This window comes from Lingula anatina, chromosome 4 (genome assembly GCF_051362555.1).
Source record: "Lingula anatina isolate TDL-2025a chromosome 4, LinAna3.0, whole genome shotgun sequence".
Classification (NCBI taxonomy): domain Eukaryota; kingdom Metazoa; phylum Brachiopoda; class Lingulata; order Lingulida; family Lingulidae; genus Lingula; species Lingula anatina.
The window spans coordinates 13,170,272-13,192,891 of NC_141770.1; the positions used below are offsets into that span (position 1 = coordinate 13,170,272).

General features: G+C 39.3%; 1 protein-coding gene across 1 annotated transcript in view; it reads right to left on the reverse strand.

Annotated features, from left to right (window-relative positions):
- The window catches only part of LOC106179371 (GTP-binding protein REM 1), a 37,691-nt gene extending 26,927 nt beyond the window's left edge, over positions 1 to 10,764 (reverse strand). Inside the window, exon 1 of the mRNA XM_013562983.2 lies at positions 8,548 to 10,764. Coding sequence (XP_013418437.2) covers positions 8,548 to 9,229 — 682 coding nt within the window. The 5' untranslated portion in view covers positions 9,230 to 10,764. The remainder of the gene's footprint in view (positions 1 to 8,547) is intronic.
- Positions 10,765 to 22,620: the final 11,856 nt, after the last annotated feature.

The window sequence follows — 22,620 nt, forward strand, 5'->3', positions numbered from 1 at the left end:
TGGAATATCCCAGATAGACTTTTAAAGACATTAACAGAAACCTTGGAGAAATACACATGCCTCGTCTATTACGCAATCCGCTTCTTATCTCGGTCTGTGTTAGAACGGAGAACCCTTATGTATTTAAAAGTCACACTGAATCACGCATCTTATCTATTTTTCAAGTGTTAACTTCTTTGCAAGAGACCACAAGCCTCGTATGTTCTGCTTATAATTCAGATATATTTTACAAGATACGGTTTTTTATAAAGTGTAAGGTCAAAATAAGCGCGGTATACACAGGTGTATCGGCCGTTTCGAAAAACGTTTGGGTAGGGTACTCTCTAACATTGCATAAAAGAATTTTTCCAGAGACTAAATTAACTGCTTAGTTTAGACATGTTTAGATACCTTTCCATGCACTAAATGCTTTATTTCACTCACCAACACGCCCATATACAATACAATAAGCTGAGAGATAGAGAGGTAGAGAGTGTGAGAGCAGTTAGACAAATACATACATTTACTTCAAACAACATGCGGGACCCATGGAAATTGTTCCATGGACCTTACCTTTCAATGCAACAAATGTAAAATGACCGCTTGACGCTTGTCAAAAGCGGCATGTTTCAAACGGTAACTAATGCATGTTAAACCGATTTGGCTTGAAATGTCAACAAAAGTCTTTATTGTGATCACGTGGAGTTCACCCCGCATTAATCTAAATATACATATAAATTCAGCTACATCTTTGGGAACAAAGATTTCACTTCAAGAAACAATTCGCGTGGGTTGGGGCCGAGTGAAGGCGGGTAAAACTGAATAAAAAAAATAAGACGGGATAATGTATTTAAAAGAAATCTGTAGCAACACCTGAGGCCATCAATAACAACGTTAATCCTCACAGCCACATGCGCTACCTAAGAGATCCGCCGAGCAAAAAGTGCCACAATGAACCAAAGTGCGCGACTAACAGATGCTCCGTCAATCAGAGAGGAAGCTCTCCAAGGAAATCTTTCGTAAGAAAATCCATTATAATCAGTCATAATCTTTTCTGACAAAAACAAAGTCACCTCTGGGCATGAAGAGTACTGCCGCTGCCAGCCTTGCATTTTTGCCGCATTGCCACCGCGCTTCTGAATAGTTGTTTTCCAGCTAATGGTTAGAAATGAGTATATGTACAATGAAGAACGTCAGCCTGTTCCGGCTCTTTAGGCTTAAGCATAGACGTGATATTTCGTGCTGCGTTTTTCATTTCATATTTTCCCCCGTGTACACGCAATCGTAAGCCGCCCTTTGAGTGACATATCCTTTTCTTTATAATTTTTCCCATTAAGTTTCCTGCCTTATAGTTCACTGGCCTTCGAACAATGGCAATAGATGAAGGTATTGGTGGTGCCATGTTGATCTCCCTAGCTTAAAAACCACCCAACTTATCTTAAAGGGCAACTCCATGGGATTTACCCGCCAAAATGGATTTTCCCGGGTAAATAAGTAATTCTCTCGTACTCTTTCAACCGTTTATCTTTCTCTCTCTGCACTTGGATTTGGTCTTTAATGAAATTCATACAGGTTGATTTAATTTAAAATGACTGGTCAGTCATTATGACCGGAGACCATCTTCATAAGCTCCAATGAAAGTATCAACAACAGGTACACTCCAGAAAAATTATATAAGGGGTTAAATCATTTTAAGGTGTATTATAAGAAGTTGTGTGTCGCAAATATAAGCAAAAGGATGATTTTCAAACCCATGGAGTGTACCTTTAATTTTCATTCTATTTATTAATTTTGTGATTAACTAAAGTATCTGTTTATGATTACATTAACCTACGTCTTTTTTCAACATGTATCATTTGATACCATGACTCTAGTTGTTTTCTAATGTCTATCATCTAAAAATATTTGTAACTCAACAGACTTATCTATGGAGAATTTCTGAAATGCCATTCCACAACTCATAACTTTTCTTAAAAATGAACCTCCATATTGTGAAGATTTAGCACGAGGGAGCACTGTACGACCTGAGCAGCAGAGATACCTGTATATAAACATGTTAATTGATATTGTCGCGACTAACAAAGTATGCTGGTACACATCTATATCTCTCAAATTCACAGAAACACGCTAATTCATATTCCGACTTGTTCATTAATGTCACTGTCTCTAAAAGGGTTACAACTCTCATTATCCACTATTTATTTTTATGAATGTGATAGAGCCTTCATGATCAATAAGGGAATCAGTAGGACCGAAGTAAAGTCATCGTCCCACGTACGATTCTTCTTTTTCATTTTGGGCGTGTTTCAAATGCCTCGCGTGCCTCGGGGATTGGCATAATTTAAAAACTGTTCGACATATCGGTTGTCTATTGTCTATATGTACACAAATAATCTTTTGTTTGAAATAGAACTTGCGCTTTGGCAATGGTTACTGCGAAGACTGCATGTTTTTAAATCAAAATAGTTCAAAATGAGATACCCAGAGAGATGTATAGTGGCGCGTGTACCACACATTCCAGTCGCACACTGTAAGGATAGGTCCATCACAACGAGGCAATTGCATCAGAAAACATGCAGTTCTTAAATAAGAATCGGTTTTCTATCAGGTAAAAAGACCTCGGATTTGTATGTGACTGATTCCAGGGGAAAATTGTTAGTCTGGGGGGGGGGGGATAGGAATGTGCGGAGAGAGAGAGAGAGAGAGAGAGAGAGACATGCAACCCCAGGTCTGGAGCCAACGATATTGCACAACTTTACAAGGATGTTCAAAATGAGGGGCACACATCTTGCAAGAATTTAATTTCTTTTTCATGTTCCTGGAAGACAAAGTGCTATTAGCTAACCATTTAATCTTTCACGGTGGAGACACTGTGGAGGGAAACAATTCTAACAAATGCGCTTTACACAACGAAGCACTTTCTCAACCGACTTCCAATACGTAATTGCATGGCTGCACTACGATTCTCTTGGATTGATTTCCGTAAACAGACAAAGAGAACATACTCTAGGAATGACCAGGGCAATAGAGTCTGCAAGAATGTTATGATTGCCATAGACATTTATTAGACAGAATCAAGTATATTATAAGAACGCGCTCTTTTTGTCGGTAATGTTCACAAAGTCTTTGTCTGTGAATCCTGGCTCACTTCGATCCTCTTGGATTGATTTCCGTAAACAGACAAAGAGAACATACTTAAGGAATGACCAGGGCACTAGAGTCTGAGAGAACGTATGATTACCATAGACATTTATAAGACAAAATCAAGTAGATTAATAAGAACGCGTTCTTTTTGCCGGCCATGTTCACAAAGTCTTTGTCTGTGAATCCTGATCCTTTATCCTGATCCTCTCATAGTATTAATTAAATAATGGCATGACTTAAGGCAATGACCAGTAAATAACACCGCTTTCTGCCGGCAGTAAACTTCTTCTGAACGACATAATGGCAAGCTAGCAAAAGCCGCGTGTGGTAAAAATACTTTCGTGGTTAGAAACGCTGGACTTTTGGTTACGTTGTAGAAACAATCATTATAATTGTTTAAGTAATAATTATATAACATATCCCAAAAATGGTGAGATAAGTATTGATTTACTCCAACATTGATTCCAGCCATAACCCCATCCAGGACCAGCTGACGTATCCCTACTGGTAAACATACATTGAGGAGCCTCGAACTATTATGAACAAGGTCTGCTTATAAATAAACTACTGCTGCTGGGGTTAAAGCTCGTCATAATTGAAAACACGCAACATTAAGTGCAATAACAGCTATTAATTAAGTTTTTTTTTGTATTGAGTCCACCGCTTGGCGTCCGGCCTGTTTTTCATCAATTCAAGCAAATATTACCGGAATGACGTCACGTCAGACCATACAATGGGCATGCACTCAAGCAGACGATCGGTTCAAAACATGTTTTTTCATTTGCTTGTTATGAGGACCAAAATATTTTTGTAGGCAGGATGTTCATACAATCCCACAAGTACATCTTACAAAGTTGTCTTCTTCTATTAAGAGCATTTTCTCTGTTATTCTCTTGTTTTTCCAGTTGTCTGTTAGCGTTATTAATAAGCACTACAGTTCGGCGTGTATTTGTAAGCAAAATTCCGGTGTGAAGAATCTGAACACCCGTGTAACAGAGACTCCGCCCTTCATTAGATTCGTACAGGCTAGGTTTGTGTGACGTCACTGGGTCAAAATCTAGGACGCTTTTTACCTGTACAAATGTGAACCGGACCCCATGCCACAGGGGACCTCGCACAAAGTCTAACTCCGCGCAGGCGTTATACATCTACTAATAACTGTATGTGAGCGGGTAGAAAAATCGGAATACTGAAATGTTACCTGACAAATAAAGGTAGAGGGCATATAATAAAATATCGTAATTAAATCCTTGTAAAGCATGTAAAACGTAAAAGATTATAATCAAAATGTCTTTATCTTGTCTTGCTTCCAGGTGCCATTGTGTCGTTTATTTTATTAAAACCATTGAATACAATGCACATGTAATATGAAGATTCAGGAAACCTTTTTTCTCATAACATTGAGCTTTTTTTTTCAATGTAGCCATAAAAGGTTTTAATAATTGTAAATACGTCAAATAAGCTCAGGTTTTTCTGTTCTGAAGGAGGTTTGCAAACCGATCAGCGACTAGAGTCATCTTCAGAAATCGGCCTTCAGCCGTGTAAATTTAAGATGGAGGGGGGAAAGTGAGCAACCTACAGAAGGGATATTTTACGTACACCGAGTTAACGGCATGCCAGCGGAGGTTTTTATCCTTAGATAAGAGTGGCAGCCAGTAGTTTAACTTCTGGGATAAGGCTACTCGTAAAAGAAAACACAGGAGCATCATTGTACAAATATAAATCTCGTTCATAGCAACTCCTAGTTTGTGTTTACACGAGCAAACATCTGGGGAGCCAACCAATGGGAAAAGTGGTTATTTGGCCTCGCTTGGGGACCGTCTACCCTCTACCAGGGTGGCAGATTATATAGGAAAAAATGGGAAAATCCAGAGATAGTAAAATGACCGTCTATTTATCTAAAGACATACCTGTGAATATCCTGTGAAAAGTCATTCTGTGGCCCTAGTAGAGGGTAGGGACCGCCATAGATTATACATAATGAGGTGATTGATCTGTCAGTTAAGAAGGTGGGTTAATGAAAAAGTTTCCGAGACCTAATCAAGTCCAGGTGGACGTGCAATCGGGGAAACTTGGAACCGGTAATATTTCGTTGATTACACTTTGATTACATGTTGATTGCATGTTGATTAAAGTTTTCCAGATATGAAGGGCAGATATGAAGGTCTCACGCATTTTTCACGTGCACATTTCACACTCCACTTAGGTTGAAAACATCTCTCCGACATCTACCCACGACCTGTTCTTCTCTTTGAATATCAGTTAGGGTCTCCAGTGACTGACAGGTATATTGAAACCACGGCAATAAAGATTTTATGACGCTCATTTTCAATCCACTTTTCAATTTCCATTTTGATCATTAATATTCTAGCACCTGTTCGCCACTATATAACCGAGACAATACATGTACCGGTGCAGTATTTCATTTTACATACCGGTAAGCATTATCGTGGATTAGGTTTTACAATGGCTATGCCAACGTATATAAAGTCCTACCAGTATGAAATGGACAAAATGAAATGCGCATGTTACAATATCGGTAAAAGCCGCGAGACCGATAGGCCTATATGAGTAAAGATACAGTTGTGTACATGGCGTGAATACGGGATTGTCAAATGTGGTATTGTTCTAGACATTCTGGTAATATCCAGTCTTCTTCTTTTCCCTTTTTTTTTTTGATGAAGTCATCATTATCTTTTATGCGTGTATGTAATGTTTACCTTACAGAAATGCATATAATTGCAGCACTAGTACATCAAAGTCAGAGGCATCCGTTTAATGAACTCCGTTCATCAGCGATGTGAACTATTTACGTTCTTCTGCTGAACATCGACCAGCTGTTTGTGTGACAAACGAAAAAAAAGTTCTGTTTTGTGTATTTTAGAATCCCAATGGAGAACTGATTTTTTTTTCATATTCAAGATCGACAAATCCGTTAGAGAGATAGAGGGAATGATCCTTAGGATATGATGTCGCAGAGCATTCACCTCTCCCAATAGGATAACTTCAATATGATTTAGAATGAGCTTTCTCTGTTACAGATGAATTTTTCATCACAAAACCATGAATGAGATCAAAGAACACACTAAACAACTGTAAAACCAAACAACGCATTTTCAATCCACTACAAATGGAAATATTATCTTCACGAAAAAAAGAAGATACACGAAAACCAATAAGCAGCATCAATCATTTGGTATACAGCCAAGAGAGTGTTGGGATGAAAGTTAATATGTGGCGTCGAGATAATTGCAGAGTATTGCAATTGCCCGCATTCAGAATTGTCACTTTAACTATACTCTGTGTCATCAGTGTGTATTTATAAACAAGTTGAACTCCGCATCATTTGATCAGCTGGGAGTTTCCGCCATGTACAGTTTGTCTAGTAAACACGCTACGTGTATTTAAAAGCAACCAAACAGTTTGACGACACTGTTCTTAAACGAACAGGTCTGCAACTCTCACGATTTTTCAGTTAAAACAAATAACATCCGATTCCCCACTTGCCGAAGGATATGTATTTATGACTGACGCAACATTACAAACCTGCCATCAGATTTTTGTGCTCAGAGTGCCTCTCGATGCCAAGTTGTATTCTGACCAGTTGCTCAAATTAAACCATGTCGGTTTAAATAGCGCGATGACCTTTCGTCAAGTGACATGAGCACTCGTCAATGTATACGGCATAGTGTAAACTTAGGCGGTCTTATACGAAAATGGAACCCAACATAGTATTAATTGAATAATGGCATTGAAATGACTGAGGGCAAATGGCCAATAAATAACATCGCTGCAGAATAAGCCAAAAGGTTACATGTTGAAGATAAAAACAGATTTATGAAAAGAGAGAGAGAGAGAAGAGAGAGAGAAAATAGTTCTGTGGTCTCTGACTGACCGGTGCACTACACCCATATGGTCGCTCGATCATATTGTGGATGAAGGAGATCGCTGTTACCATCCCAGCACAAAAGAGAGTTAAGAACGAGCAATAAATACTAGTTGATGTGCACTAAACAACAAACAGACAAGAACATAATGGTTTTCCCAGTATATTTGGTTCCTCTCTCCTCTGATGATATCTTCTTGAACGTTGCTTGATTAGATTCCCAAGATCTCCGATGGAGACATAAATCTTAAGACAGGGGATTCTAATGTGAGACCAGTAGGTCAATACTGACAGGTTTCAACGTGTGTTCTCTTTTTCATTAGCAGACTTATATTTGCATCATCAATCCAATGATTTGTCATTTATATTTCCTTTGCGAGAATAGCACATGCAAGTACAATGAAGTTTGAGACAATCTTATCAGAGGACGAATGGGGTTTCGTATTGCATAACATATTAATTCTGTGACATTTCTGCTAGACCCTCTCTTTCTTTTTCTCCCTATAGTAAATTTGAGTCTGTTTGCCTAGCAATTTGCCTGTGTCTTTCTATTTTTCTATCTATCTGTTCGCTTTTCTGTTTGTTTGTCTGTCTGTCTGTCTTTCTACCTGTCAACAATAAATATGAAAAACAAATGATTCATCCAGAATCTTGAACGAAGTGTTGCGCAAAGTATCAACATCAGGCCAAAAATAGTATAACTGCAAACCAAAAAAAGCAATTATACGATATTCTAAAGTCCCTTAAATATTTCATTAAAATCCCTTAGTAAAATGAGAACATCAGTCAAACACCATCAATTAATGGGCAGTCGTTATATTGTAGAACTCATTTTTCATCCAGAGTTATTACTTTCATTTCTCCACAAAACCATAAATCCAACACTCTTCGCGGACAGATAGGTAGATAAACAACTAGGCGCAATTTTCAATAAAAATCAAATATATCAGGGACATCAATATTTTCTGAGCAAATACACCTTGAGACATCATTTGTCATAAGAACATCATGCGCGGCCTTGATACAATCTAAACCCTCTATTTAATTAATACCGCTGGAAAAACAACTAAGATGAACAAGACGCGATAACAACGTTGCAGATTCCGAAAAGTATGCGCGATCTCTGAGGAATTGCCTGGCAGGTTTCGTACAAGGTTCTGGTTTCAAGTTTTTTTTTTTTTTTTTTTTTTTTTACAAAAAGTGGAAATGCTTAACAAAAATCTGATTCGGGTCAATTAATACTTTGTTTCCCTGCCTATTTGTTTTTTCTGCGTATTCTTTTTATTTCTTGGGGATAACCTTTAGGTATTGCATGGGGACTCAATGCATTAGGAAACAATCTGTTGGTTCATGAAATTAAAATCTTGCAAAAAGTCGACAAAAACTCAAGGAAATATGTGCAAAAATCACACTATCGTTGTTCAAGAAAAGTTGGAATAAGGTGTCATAAAAACAATTTAGTTTATATGCAAGACCTTCCCACTGATAAATTGGTTTAGAAGATACCACGTAGAAAGTGCACATATAAGAGTACTTACGGTCGTCAGTGTCATACGTTTCCACATAGTCCAATGTCTGAAACTGCTGTAACAGCGCCGTCCTCCCAACCCTCTCAGCACCAAGCATAGCCACCTTGTAAATTCGCTCAACGTCGCTGTTGCTTTCGACGTCACTGACGTAACTCCCCGTGGAGATGAGGCTGTTGGAACGCAAACGGTTACGGTTAAACTCATCCAAGTCCGCCTCAGCCTCCCCGTCGATTTCCCCGCTGCCCGAGCGGTCTGAAGAAACGCTTTGGCTGCTACGAGAGATGATCTTAAACGCGTCGGCTTTCCCTATGACTCGACCCTTCGGAGAGGTTGAGAATTCTCGAACTCGGACAATCGCGGCGTCTTCATCGCTAAGAAAGGGGTTCTCTCCGTTCGGTAGGCCGAGCAGGACGTTGGCCGGGATGCTGCCACTTCTGGGACGCGCTCTCAGAGGACTTCCTCCTCCAAAGTGCAAACTGGGGACCTCCAGGCAGACCGAGTAGCGTTTCTGGTGGGTGTTGAATGTAGGGGGTGCGCTCACGGGCGTGGGGGAGAGAGACCCTCTCCTGGGTCGATTTCGGGTGGCGGCGGCCGCGGCGGCAGTGCCGCGACACGAGGAGGTGCTTCCTGAACGAGGTCTCTGTTCCTCTTCATCATGTGGCAACTGTAGGCGTGCAGCGTCTGCCATCATAGCGTTCAATAAACGTAATAAATTGTACGAGTCCTTTGCTTTGGTTTTTATCAAACAACTGGATCGCAAAAGTCGCTGGGAATCCGTTTTAAAACATGAGAACCAGCAAAGTATATTCAGGTCTGATGGCAACAGCTGGTCTGTCGATAGTTCATGTTAAATCATAAAATACTAACAGAATCTGTCATAAGCTGAAACACGCGATGCAGGTAATCGAGGCAATGTAAGGTGAAAAGCCAACCCGTTTTCGCCGCCCGAATGCAGTGACAATACAATCAAAGCAACGCACGCATCGGCACTGATATTGATATTGATATAGATATTCACTCCCTGAACTTCCACGTGGGCACTGTTGCCTCGAACTTGGTTCTTGAAAATGAATAATCAACAAAGCAGGTAAGCACGTGCACTAGTTGTGTAAGCAAAGAGGAAATTAAATGAATATCGTTTAACAATCGCACTGTATGTCTTTACACCAATATATATTTACTGTCTGAGCCGTTCACGTGCGCAGTGCTCAAAACGTCGTCCACTTGCCATTAACACTGGGCATCGAAATGAACAATCGGCAGCCTGGATAATTAGCAGACGCGAACAATTGAACGGCTATTTACATCAAATAAGCCACCGCTTCTCTAGCTAGTGTTGTCGCGCTTAGCCGCAGTAATCGCGCTGACAGCCTTGACGTCCGCCAAGTGAGATGTGTCCCACTTCTCCCGCTGTGCTCAGTATCGCAATACGAGCGGCTGTTCCACCTACGCTCTTCGCCTAAGTGCACCTGCAATCAACGACACAGCTGAACACTTGCCAGGCGTGTTTGTATAGAAAAACGCTGTTCACACACTTACTGTGAAAGATGTCAGTGCAGCGTACCTGAGAGCGTTCGTTCAATGACTGTATGGTTAGATATATATCGTGTCCTTCCAGGGGCTGTTGTTCCAATCCAATGTCACATATTCCACTCAATCAACAGCACAAGTAAACTTGCGGTTGGGGCACTCGTAAAGAGAAGCCTGTCAACAACAAGCACACGGGCTGTCACAACGGCGTGGGATTAGGTGTAAAATAACATCCCGCGCGTTAATTGTTTTCCAGTTCTACTCGTCAAGGTGTGCGTCTAGTGTTAGTTCTAGGATAACACCATCTAAATATGTTAACAGGCAAGAGATGTCCTCGTAGAGTCGGTTCGGTTCCGTCAGAGCCACACTGCGCCACTGGCTAATTGGCTGAAAGGGGTCTGATTGGCATGAATTGCATGGTAAATTAACCCCGTGTACTAGCTTTCTGTCATCGTCCTCACGCAGTGCTATCTTTCCTTGAAACTCTGAGGTGGTTGCCTGTACTGCCTGCCCATGTATTGCCGTACCAAAGGCATACAAATCCTTCTACATCGGTAGCTACCGGTGCCCCTGTATAATCACGTTAATTGTATGCATTAGCAATAATATGACTGTTGAATCGCATCCCCGCACTATCCACGCTGAATCTGATTCCGCTCTCGGCTGTCAATCTCTCTCACTCTCTTTCTCTCTCTCTGGGTTTCTGAAATGAAAAAGATGGATCACTAGCTATAAACCAGCCAGCTATCAACGTGTGCGAGTTTGATGCTTGCGATGGGGAAAGCCGCGGTGCGCTTTTAAGCAAGCTGAGAAGAATAACCGAGTTTCACTGTATAAACTACGGCGGATCCTCACTGAGTTAACAGTATAACAGACCTGTTCTGGGGCCGAAACGGATGTGTGTGATTTTGTTGCTCATGCAGCAGCAATTGGTGTTGTCTCCCGTTTGAACAAAACAAACGAGAAATGGTATTTTGAAACCACTGCTGTTGATACATAGTGTGTGTGTGTGTGTGTGTGTGTGTGTGTGTGTGAGAGAGAGAGAGAGAGGGCTACTTTTACTTCAACCTATAAATGACTTGTAGATCAATGCATATTTTTTAATTGGTTTTAATTACACCCATAACAGTAGGTAACAATCAAATACATTGCACGCTGTAAATGTTCTTTGAGATTCTACAAGAGTTACGAGAATAAAAAACCGTCATGTCGATGAATCCCTGTGGGTTCTTTGTACAGAAACAATGACAAAGAAAAAATCTGAAATCTGGAACACACACGTCAATTCCATAGCCACGAGATGTCAAAGCAAAGATGTGTTCACCAATGCAAATATTGAATGGTTTATGAGACGTTCCATTGGGTCGCGTCTAGTATCGTTTTAAGTAAACCTGTTATAGGAATAGTTTGGGAAGGAGGCGCCTTTTTTTGCACCCGCCAAAGGATCCGTGAGTTCATTGGTAAGTGCAGGTGAGTTCCTGTGTCAATTTAAGATGGGTTGACCTATCTTTTTCTATGGGTATTTCAACTTCCGAGATCAGAAAGCCCACCGAATCCATATATTGGCCGGTAATTGTAACTGAGGCAAGTCGTGCGCCGTGGTTAACTTTCTATGCTGTCGAGCCACTCTAGCGTATAGCACTATCGTATGAGAACGTACAAGAGAAATTGGTCACGCTAGGGTTCAATTGGCTTAAGTCGTATACGCTTCGAGTGCGCCAGCGAATGTTGATGTACTTTTCCATATGCAGAGGGCGATGCATTAGGGATACGCTAAGCACACGACAAACACGCTAGGGTGACACTAAGTGTACGTTACAGTACGCTCCTCATACTGTGGTCAGTAAAGCTAGCGTATTCGTAGCGTAAGAGTAACGTGATGCTGACGAACGGGTGATATATGGAACGTATTTTTAATGACTGATTAATATATTAAATTTAACAAAAAAGGTAATCAGAACAATACATACATATGTCACTCTCACGCTCCTCTACGGTATCCGTACGCTATTGATGTTTGTTATACTGTCACGGGGTAACATAACATTTAAAATAATAATTTTGGAAAACCCCTCTTCGGTATACTGAGTACTTTCTGACCCTGTGCACTGTATTGTGCACCGGATGATAGTCTTTGGATTTAACGTGTAAAGTCATGTTTTATCTTTGAAGCGTGACAATTTGTAAGGGAAATTTGGTCATTGATACCTAAGCAAAAACAATGACCTGCCTCTTGCATCACATTATACATAATAAGGTAAAGATATTAGCTGCATGTCGTAAATGATCTGTATAACCAATCTCATGTAATCCAGCATTTAGGTTTGATGATTTCACGTATTGTCCATGCAATCAGCATTATTCAATAAGTAAAGTAATTCTGACCATATATGGTAAAATGCACACGGTACTGATGTATTTGCACACGGTACACTATTTATTATAATATAAATATATCTGAAATTTATTGAAAAGTTAGTCAACTTTCCGAAAAGCTGAAGTGCTAAAGCAGAGGATCAACAAGTAGTAAGAGCAGTGGCTTAAAGGGTTGAAGTTAGCACATAGAAGTCCTGTAAGCTGCACTCGGAAATAAAACAAAGTATATTCCACAAATTGACTCCTTTTATCAATAGTTACGAAGCTAATAACCTCCGTAACAATACGCTACACTTACGATAGCATACGTTTACATATACTTGTATTATTCATACGCTACTTAAGCGCAAATTAATATACGGTGCAAATACGCTACTCATACGCCATCTATATGCTACGTGTACTTCTATATTCATTTTCATACCTTAGAAAAAGGAGCGATTTCATACCTAGAAAGTTGCTGTCCGCCTACGTCAAGTCTGTATCTGCTGATACGTCACTTCTCTACACATCTGAGGTCCATTCACTCAGGTGGTATGCCGCTGGGCTGGCTACAGGTTGGTCTTAAGATAGATATGTGACTAGTGCCAGCTATGTTTTCTGAGTGTGAATGCGCCTGAAAAGGGACCTGCACATTATAGCATATACTGTGCACCATACCTTGAAACAATACAATCTGAACATAACACTAATGTATATGTTAATTCCCGTGCTCTGCGGTTTTTCCATTTAGATGGGGAATACAATTATTTTGATGCTCATTCATATTTCGGTCAGTTTTTCTAAAAGGAAATACTGCATTTAAGCGAAAAAATCATTAAATTAATGACAGTATAAGGGAAGGTGATGTTGTAGGTGTTTTATTCCGGGCAATATGAGAACACCATGATTACAAAAAATTATGACGATCGACAGAAATTATTGTGATTTTAAATTAAAACAGCATTTCCATCAAAGAAGCTCATTTCTGTAGAGTGAAAGTGAGATCTGACATGACTAATTAAGACAGTCGCAGGAGGCTGAAAGCAGAAAAGAACAGCGTTCTGATTTTTTTTTTATTTAAAACGCAGTAACCTAATACTAAGCTTAATTAAACCGAGATATCAAACGGAGAAACAAATCAATGGGATTAATTACCATTAATGGCCATTAGGCACTGGCAGTTAACAAGATATCGTAAAAAAAGGATTGAGAGCACTAGACAGAATGGGAATGAGGGTAATCTGGCCAAAAATAAAAAAGAAGTAAATAATGAGACACATATAATTGGAACTGTTTTAAATGACGGGCGTAGTTAGTGTAATGACGGTATACAGATGGCCGTATTAAATGTTGACGTGACCTTCTAAAATTTGTATCCAGACACTTAAGTTTAACAAACAAATAAATAAATTAATTAATAGATAAATAAATAAATATTATTAATATATATATGATAAATGTTTGAAATTCTGGAAGAACACGTGTCTAGTCTGAGCCACCCGATCGACCATTTTGTACCTTGCACTTGACAGTAACACGTGTCCAGCGCAAGTACACGTGCATTTTATCAGTGGTTTATACACCACCCCTATTCTCTTATAAATTAAAAGGGGATATCAAACTACCCATCTCACTAAACTTATCTTGATTTGGACTTGGTGAAGTTTGCCAATGTCAATTTTTTTTCAATGTATTATAGCAGTGGTTGGATCCCCGATTTTGTCATATTAATTTCTCAGAAATAATCCGGGATGCTAGTAGGCAGAGGCGACATACCCTTCCTCCTCGTACATTTTGTGTAAATAAGAATATAGACCAGTTGTTAAAAAATAAATAATACGGTTTACACAGATGGGTGAGTATGAAAATCATTAATGAAGTTCAAATGACAAGCACTAACTAACAAATCGTATTTTAAATATGTTTTGCAGAGAGGAAACCACTGGAAACCAACAATCTAACTACCTGTAGGAGAATAATTCAGATCCATCATGGCGGGATGAAGATGAACGATGCTGAAAGGCCATTTTTAAAATCGGGCATAGATATCATTTTTAGAGGACACCAGGAACCCACCTCTCTACTCTACAGTAAAAAAAGCCTTTTCATTTCAAATCCAACATCTTTCATGCACCTCTCTATTTCAATTTCAAAAAGCAACTACAAAAATTGGGGGGAAATGAGCGTAGGCTGCAACAAAGAGCGAACATGTATGTCTGACTAATAGACTATAATTCAAGACATGTGATACGAGTTACCACTTTCAAAACCACTGTGATGAATTCATTGTTCAAAGAGTCGAACATATATTACACAACAATATAATGTACAATAAACACGCACCCAACCACCGCCGTCTCTCTGACAGCGACAGAGAAAGATTGCTCTAAAGACTCTCGAATGAGCAACTTTACAGCCAAGGCGAATTAGGTCGATTCTTCTCTTGTGGGCTTCGTATAACTTATACGGGTTTACAATTTAGACTGATTTCCTACGTGGATACGACCACATATGTCACCTTAACGGAAAGCACTCCGATTTCATTCTACATTTATGATTCCATAACGTTATGCTTAAATATTGATGATACGTTGAACAGTTCACCTAATACGTGTAGAAAATCACAATGTGTTTTTGACGCGCGTACAGCAACGATCGTCATGGTGAAAACATTAAGATTATGTTACGTTGCAGGTTGGTAAAGTATTAACTTAATTAATAAGCAAACCTTTCATCTAGGCACCCCCCCCCTCCAGTAATACCTCTACTGGGGTCACAGAAAGAATTTTTGCACTGTATGTTCACAGATATATATCTCTGGCTATTTCTCTGCACTTTTCTGTACTGCTCAGCTCTGATAGAGTACCTTCAACGTGTCTCGTTGACAACGATCGTGACACCTCCCGGGCGGCTGAAAAAGTTGCTGATTCAAAGATCAATAACTTAATCAGTTTTTAAGATATTGCAATGAAACTTGGGATTTTAGGAAAATGATGCTGAAATAAAGGCTGAAAATTTCGTTACTCTACTTTCTTAGTTCTGGAAAACAGAAATCAAATTAAAATTTGAAGTCAAAAAATGCCATGCAGGCGTGGAAGTCCGGAGCCCCATGTGATTAGTACAAGTTAGGGTTGTGGAGTATTGAGGTTAAGATTATGGGACGAATGCCAAATTTTAAAGTAATGGGGATAGGACAACGGTTCCTAACGGACTGCCATTCCTGTCACACCGGCCTTTGTGACGTCTGACAAGTGCCAGTGTCTGGCAGTTTTGATATCAAAACGTTTTTTTTTTATTTGACGAAAATATCAAATAACATTTCGCGGTAACACTTGAGATTTTCATGATTGACAAATAACACTTGATAATACTTAATTTCAATTCAAAAGCTTGACAGCTATTGAAGTTTTTGAATTTTGAAGTTAGTAACGTTTTCGAGCCACCCGATATGGCCTTGTCACTAGTACTATCGTGTATGTCATCTATGCCTCATTGTGAGCTGACACATGGGTGTATAATAAGTAACAACGTGGTATGAATAAAAGATTACCTGAACAGTCTTTACGCCAATGACGGGGAACTTTTATATTGATAAGTCATGATTTACCTGTAAGGGCCTTACAGAAAACGTATCCAACGGCAACTACATGTACATGTAGTTATTTCAACGAACGGTGACTTGTCGAATTCTGCATAGAAGTAAGATGCAATTATTCATCTGTTTTAGGAACACACAGTCAATCATCTGACCCTTAAACAACTTGCAATTTAATTACAATGTTAGTGTCACAGATTCATCATTCACTGAATGAATAAGTTCAAAACACTAAATGAAGTTATTTATTTGTGATCACGTGAACTATGACGTTTGTGTCCTTGACGTTTGTGGCCTCTAGATTCCGATCAGTTCATCGATTCACGACTCAGACATTCAGACATTCTAAGAAACAATTATTAAACTTTCATCTCAACAGTAAGAATACAACATGTCTCAGAATGACGGAATTCTTGGAAAGCACACTATATCGTATACACAAACACATGCACACAAACAAAGGTACTGTATCAATGACAACGACAGATCTTTTGTTCTTTGGCTGCCAGTTTCTTTCATTCCCATCTGATATTTTGGTGACTATTTTCTTCATCTCCTGCCGGCAACTTTTATTACCAGTACGGTAATATAGCATTATGAAGCACTACCAGACTTCTGGAGACAGAATGGTTCGTAGGCTGCGCAACGGTTTACTGATGTGGAATCGAATCACGGCACCATTTAAGATACTAGAGCGCGTTGGCGGTGTCACAGCTGAGCAACGAAACGCATTTGCAAATATTGTTAAAATGACAATAAAAAATAAGACCTGGTAGTCTCTGGTTGTGTGAAACATGCAGTTGGCTTCGGTGAATGTAGCAATAAGAATAGATATGATTAATTTAATTTGCATTAGGACTGATAAGTAATGAATAGAGAAAAATGACACCATTATAAAAATGATGAGCGTTGGTGGTGCAGCACCTGGGCATTAACTTACGGTGGCATATGTGGTATTTATTTCAAAACCTCTTCGAATTAAAGCTGCTTACTAAACAAGTGGTAATACATTACAACTTCAAAAAATACCATGACTGTTTATAATTGGATTAGATTAATCGACCACCACTGTTACGAAACTGAAATACGTCTAGTGATGATTAATCGATGCCTTTTTAGAAAGACGACGAAATTGAGAAAATAGCAGTCCGTCCTCTCTCCGTTCCCTAAACCCTTTCCATTGATGATAACACGGAGAATATAGTTCTGGCTTAAGGGCTTGTCCTTTTTCTCTCTTTTGGGGTACAGAGGGGAGGTCGCATGGCTTTGTTTTGTTTTTTTTCGCTTGTACTACTACCCACTAGTACTGTACCCCCCCCCCCCCGAATCCGCCCTGTATGTTCTTACACAGTATAATGTTGCTTAGGATAAAAAAATGTAACACATTTTCGTCGTACAATAAATAGATATATAAATAAGATCATATCTTTTTTTTATTGCAACATTCAAGAGGTACAATTGAATATTTCACTCACCCACACACACACACACACACACGCAAAGACATTTACAGTAAACGGTGCAATAGAAACAACAGCACCACAATGTATAGAACTGATGATAATAAGAAACAATATAAAAAAACATTGGCAGAAAAGATCGTTAAACTAAGGCAGAAGGGTAACTAGTGGTATCAACATAAAGAAAGTGCAGTGATCAATAATCATGTTTAAAACATTCAAAATTGTTATTCCAGGCTGCTGCAAATGAGGAGGTTCTTTGGTAATGTACATCGGCGAGGTTAATGATCTGGAAATGTGTGGGGTTATTTAGTGAATTGATAATTATCGCAGGGTCCACGTTGCTTAAAATTAAGTTCCCTTTACACTGGAGGGCGTCCTTTTCTGCGCCCGGCAGTCTGCACCCGTTTGAGAAGTAAAAAAAATATTTTGCGAGGCGACAACTGGCCAATCATTAAGCATTCATTCTGTAACCAAAGCGATGCTTGTGCCTCCTTTCTACGACCACGGCGATGCCAGTTTCATGGTCTCAAAAAGGACGCAGAAAGGACGCTGTCCAGTGTAAAGGGGAGGGGGGTTAGAAAGGGCAAGTGCAGGTTGAACATCCGCGATGAATTCAGTGTTATGAAACAATTTGATTTGAGTCGCCACTTACGTCCTCAATACCATCTTATTCATGGACATCTTTAAAAAGGAGAGAGAGAGAGAGAGATAGAGAGAGAGAGAGAGAGAGAGAGATGGACTGATTGATTTAATGGCCGGTACAGACACAGTAAAGATGTTCTTCCGCCTTGATCGGCTACAAAAACATTCAGTCATTTAATAAGATTTTAGTTAAGAGAAGTTTTGCACACAAGCCATAGGTAACAAGTAAATAACACGAACAAACACTGAGAAATAAATAAAATAGGGAAAAAACACGTGTATGATCGCTATTCTGCTTTAAGTGTACTTCTCTACTTTGAAGGAATAATCTTTCAATTTTTACTAAGACCGTTTGGAGAAGTGTATTACTGCATGCACTTTATCTCAATTAATATCAGAATCTATTTGTCTAGTATGAATCTGTTGGGTCGAATTATTCCTGTGATTAGTTCAAACTGACAAAATGAACAGTGAAGCCTTGGATCGATAAATAGATCTACATGTGCTGGTGCCAAAGGGTATATTAACTGGAAAATCACTCCCAAATCTTTAGCAAGAAATTATACCTGATGATAAATCGGCCGTATCATTTACACAGATAATCTACCAAAAGCTGTTGATCGTGTTTTCCATTCTTTTATATCTTATCTCAGCATCCCCTTTCGTATTCGTCCAATATACGTATACTGAACGTTTTCCATTATCCAAACGTGTTATCTAGAGAGAGATTTCATTTCGTATTTTCTTATCAACTTAAAATTTCCGTCTCCAAAATTAAACGCGCCAGTTTTATGTCGGAGCCGATCAAAAACTCACCTGTGTCAACAGCCAATATACGTCTGCCTCGGTGATCGCTGCTTGATCGATCTTTGGTGATCGATCCCTTAGACGTTCATCTTAACGTCTCGATAATAGGCAAGTAAAGCAATACCTCCTATTGTAGCATATTTATAGCACCTCAGGTCGCTGTCCCCGAGAAATTTGTGCCAGCTGACCCCTGTAAGGTCACCCTCAATAATAATCCCATTTAAACTGAATTGATACATGTAAATGGCAACTTGCTCTAGTGCGCCGTGAGACGTAAACAAGCCCCCGGGAATTATAACGCAAGATTTTCCTTATAAGCTACAGGTCATCATCATTTATAGGGTTGGATACGATGGATCTATGGATCTATGGATCTTTTCGCCCTTTGATGACCCAGTTTACACCGGTGTTTATGTTGTCTCAACTTTCTAAAATTGAACCATTCATAGGTAATTTTAACAAAAAAACAAAATTGAGAGTGACAAGAAAAGTTCACTAGGGACGACTAAATTTTTCCACCGGAAACTAGATATCCGAACTGAAATGTAAGGAGGAACTGAGACAGTTCTACCTCCTCGGGGACAAAACATTTTGGACGCCAGAAGCATTAAGATCACGTACGAGTTTTCTCTAGCAGAGGGCAGCTGGGTAATGGCGTCATTTTTGTGTCGAAAATGTGGAAGGACGGAAACGCGCGTGCACAGCTGGTGTACACTGTATATCAGATAAAAACCTGTGAATATGGGTACTAATAATAATAATAATCACAATGGCAAGTGAAAAATATATAACTATTACAGACGTCATTCAAACAGATTGATGACTTTAATTTCTCTCAGAATTGCTAAACTAGTAAGCATAATTCAAAATTTTGCATCTTAAATGGCGGATGTTTCCTTATTTCTTTTGAAAAGTATGTTTAACTTGCAATGAGAAAAACGTACACAAGAATTAATTTTTTTTGGAAAAGTTGCACGCTCATGTACGTCCATGCGTGCGCCTACGACACCCTTGTTTCGAATACTTCCTAAACCTATGAAATCCCCTTTTGTTTGTCAAAAAGGTATAAAAATAAATATCTTAATTAATCAAATGAAAATAAAACGCTCTGACATCAATCTGCACTATGCAAAATGGCAATTAGAATTCGAGACGGCATGTATGTTTGAAATTATAAAACGTAATGGCATTACCTTGGCTTCAAATGATTTGTTTTTAGTGCTTTTAATTAAGTGATAGTTCGCACTAAATATATCAAATAAGGTGTACAGAGCTGGTAAAAGTCGTGTTTTAATTGGATGTTGGGGAAAAAAGCTTAAAATATGTAAATCTATTCATTTTTGCGCATAATAAGTGCTACAGATTATGAAAATGATAAAAATGACAAAACATCCTCGGTGAATGGGAGTTGACTGGAACATGCATTATTAGAACCTCCACGCACATGTTTTGTCTCTTTTTCACCATTAAACAGTTCACAGTGTTAAAGAAATATATATCACAGACACAAAATGTTAGTTGACGAGTACCACAATACACATAATATCGCATAATTCAAACCCATAGAATAACTCGGTTCAAGGTACATGTATTTGCGTTTTCCAGAGTCTGCTCCACACGATCCTTTCTGCCTTTCTTCTAAACACACTCACCTAAACTCCTGCCAAGAAAAACTTACCCTGGACCACTTATTGTGATTATGCACCAGGCGTAATTGACTTTGACTTGTCAGGCTGAGCCACTTAATGCAAGAAAATTGTTCTGCATCAGAAAATTATTCTGCGAAAAGCATTAAGGGTAAATAATCGGCATGTATGATCAAATGTGCGCAATTTACCAATCTGGTACAAGAGTAAAACCCGATGTTATCAAGCAGAGCATTTCATATTGTCCCCTACATCTCTCTGATACTTCAACTGTTTGAGGTAGGTCCCTTCATTTCGGTTTCACTAAGTCGCCACAAAATCTGTTATCACCTGCTATCACCCCCCCCCCTCCCGCACCAACCACCAGCTGGTCAGTACAGGGCCTTTCTGTGTCATAGGCTAGGTTCCAGCTGGGTTTTAGATGGGTTCTAGATGGTTTCTAGCTCGGTTCTAGCTGGAGCATGTCTTGGATTCCATATGGGTTCTGTTTAGGGCCTATGCTTGCTGATTCGTGATGGACCAACCGAGCTGGCGGTTGTGAGCTGCTTGGGCAAATATTACATTTCATCAAATAAAGGGACTGTGGTACCCATAGCTAAGGTGATACCAACAAAACCTACTGGTAGTTACCCCTGTGCAGCAAAAATGGCAACACTATAGGTCGAATAGATTTCGTATAGGATTCAGTTAGATTGAAGTATGGGGTTTAGTATACTGGGCGGATGTTACCAGTACAAAGTTACTGGAAACGGACTACGGTTCCTAGTGGTCTACCGCTAGTGTCACATCAGTCTTTTTAAAGTCACATTGGGCTATACAAGCCGTACTTGGTGAGTTTGTTTATTGTCATCAAATCTGTGTGTATGTATGTATCACTGAACTGTTGACGTTCGAGGATTAAGTGATCAATAAAGACATGGCAATATATGACATGTAAAGATACACTCAACTTATATGGAGAATACAGCAGGACAATACACAGTAGAAATATCCAGTAATACGGTTCCTTTGCATCCAACGAGGGCAATGGCAATCCACAGAGTCGTATAAATATTTGATCATTTCAGTTGGCTGATGCATCATGCACTCTAATTTCGTATGAGGTGTATTAGCAGTACATTCATACTTGAGCAAGGATGAATAGGTTAATTTGATAGGGCTGCTAGACGATGTGGCAGAAGTAAATCCAATTATACACGGTTTTCTAGTTAAATTGGTCTTGTTGGGACACGCCTTTCGCTGTTTTTTGCAATATCGGGTTTCGGTATAATTTTTTTATGTGGCGAAACTAATGAGGAGATGTTTTATTTTGGCCCGTGCTTTATTCTTCGTGCTTTACTGCCTCTCAACCGATGTGGCACGTACAAGCTTAAGTGTAGTTGTGAATACATGGGAAACCAATGGGACAAGCCATGAGTTATGGATTAAGACCAATACAAAGTACACAGAGTTAACGTTGTATCAACATGATTTTGTTGTACATTATTGTTAGGGCTGGTGTAGTGTAGAAGGGAGTTAGGAGTTGTTGTCTGACATTTGATTTACACGGCGGGTACAGTTATAATATTATAGCTTGAAAAGTGTAGCTAGGATTCTGTTAGTGGCGAGAAGGGAGGGTGACAAATTTAGCATTCACTGTGAGTGTTAGATACGAGTGGCGAGGTAAGAAATACATGTACATGTACAGCAGAAATGACGCGTATCTTTAGATGTTTTAACTGAAATCTGAAGTGCCGTAGGCCTATTACTACAATGGAATTGTTTTTTTAATTTCAAGACATCACGCCGTTATCTATTTTGAACCATGATAAATGTGGTCCCGTTGTGTCTTAAGACTTTTCCTAGAATCTCAGTTCAGTTAATTCTAATCTACAAACCACTGGGACCCTGCTGTTCCAGATCACTTCATGTGCTACCGTTTACAGACCTTTCCAAGAAACGCTCAGTTCGGTTCAATTTCATCTGTAGACTACACATAAATTGAACATGTATTCACTGTGCTGTACTTGGAACATCCACATAAATGAACCATTTAATTGTC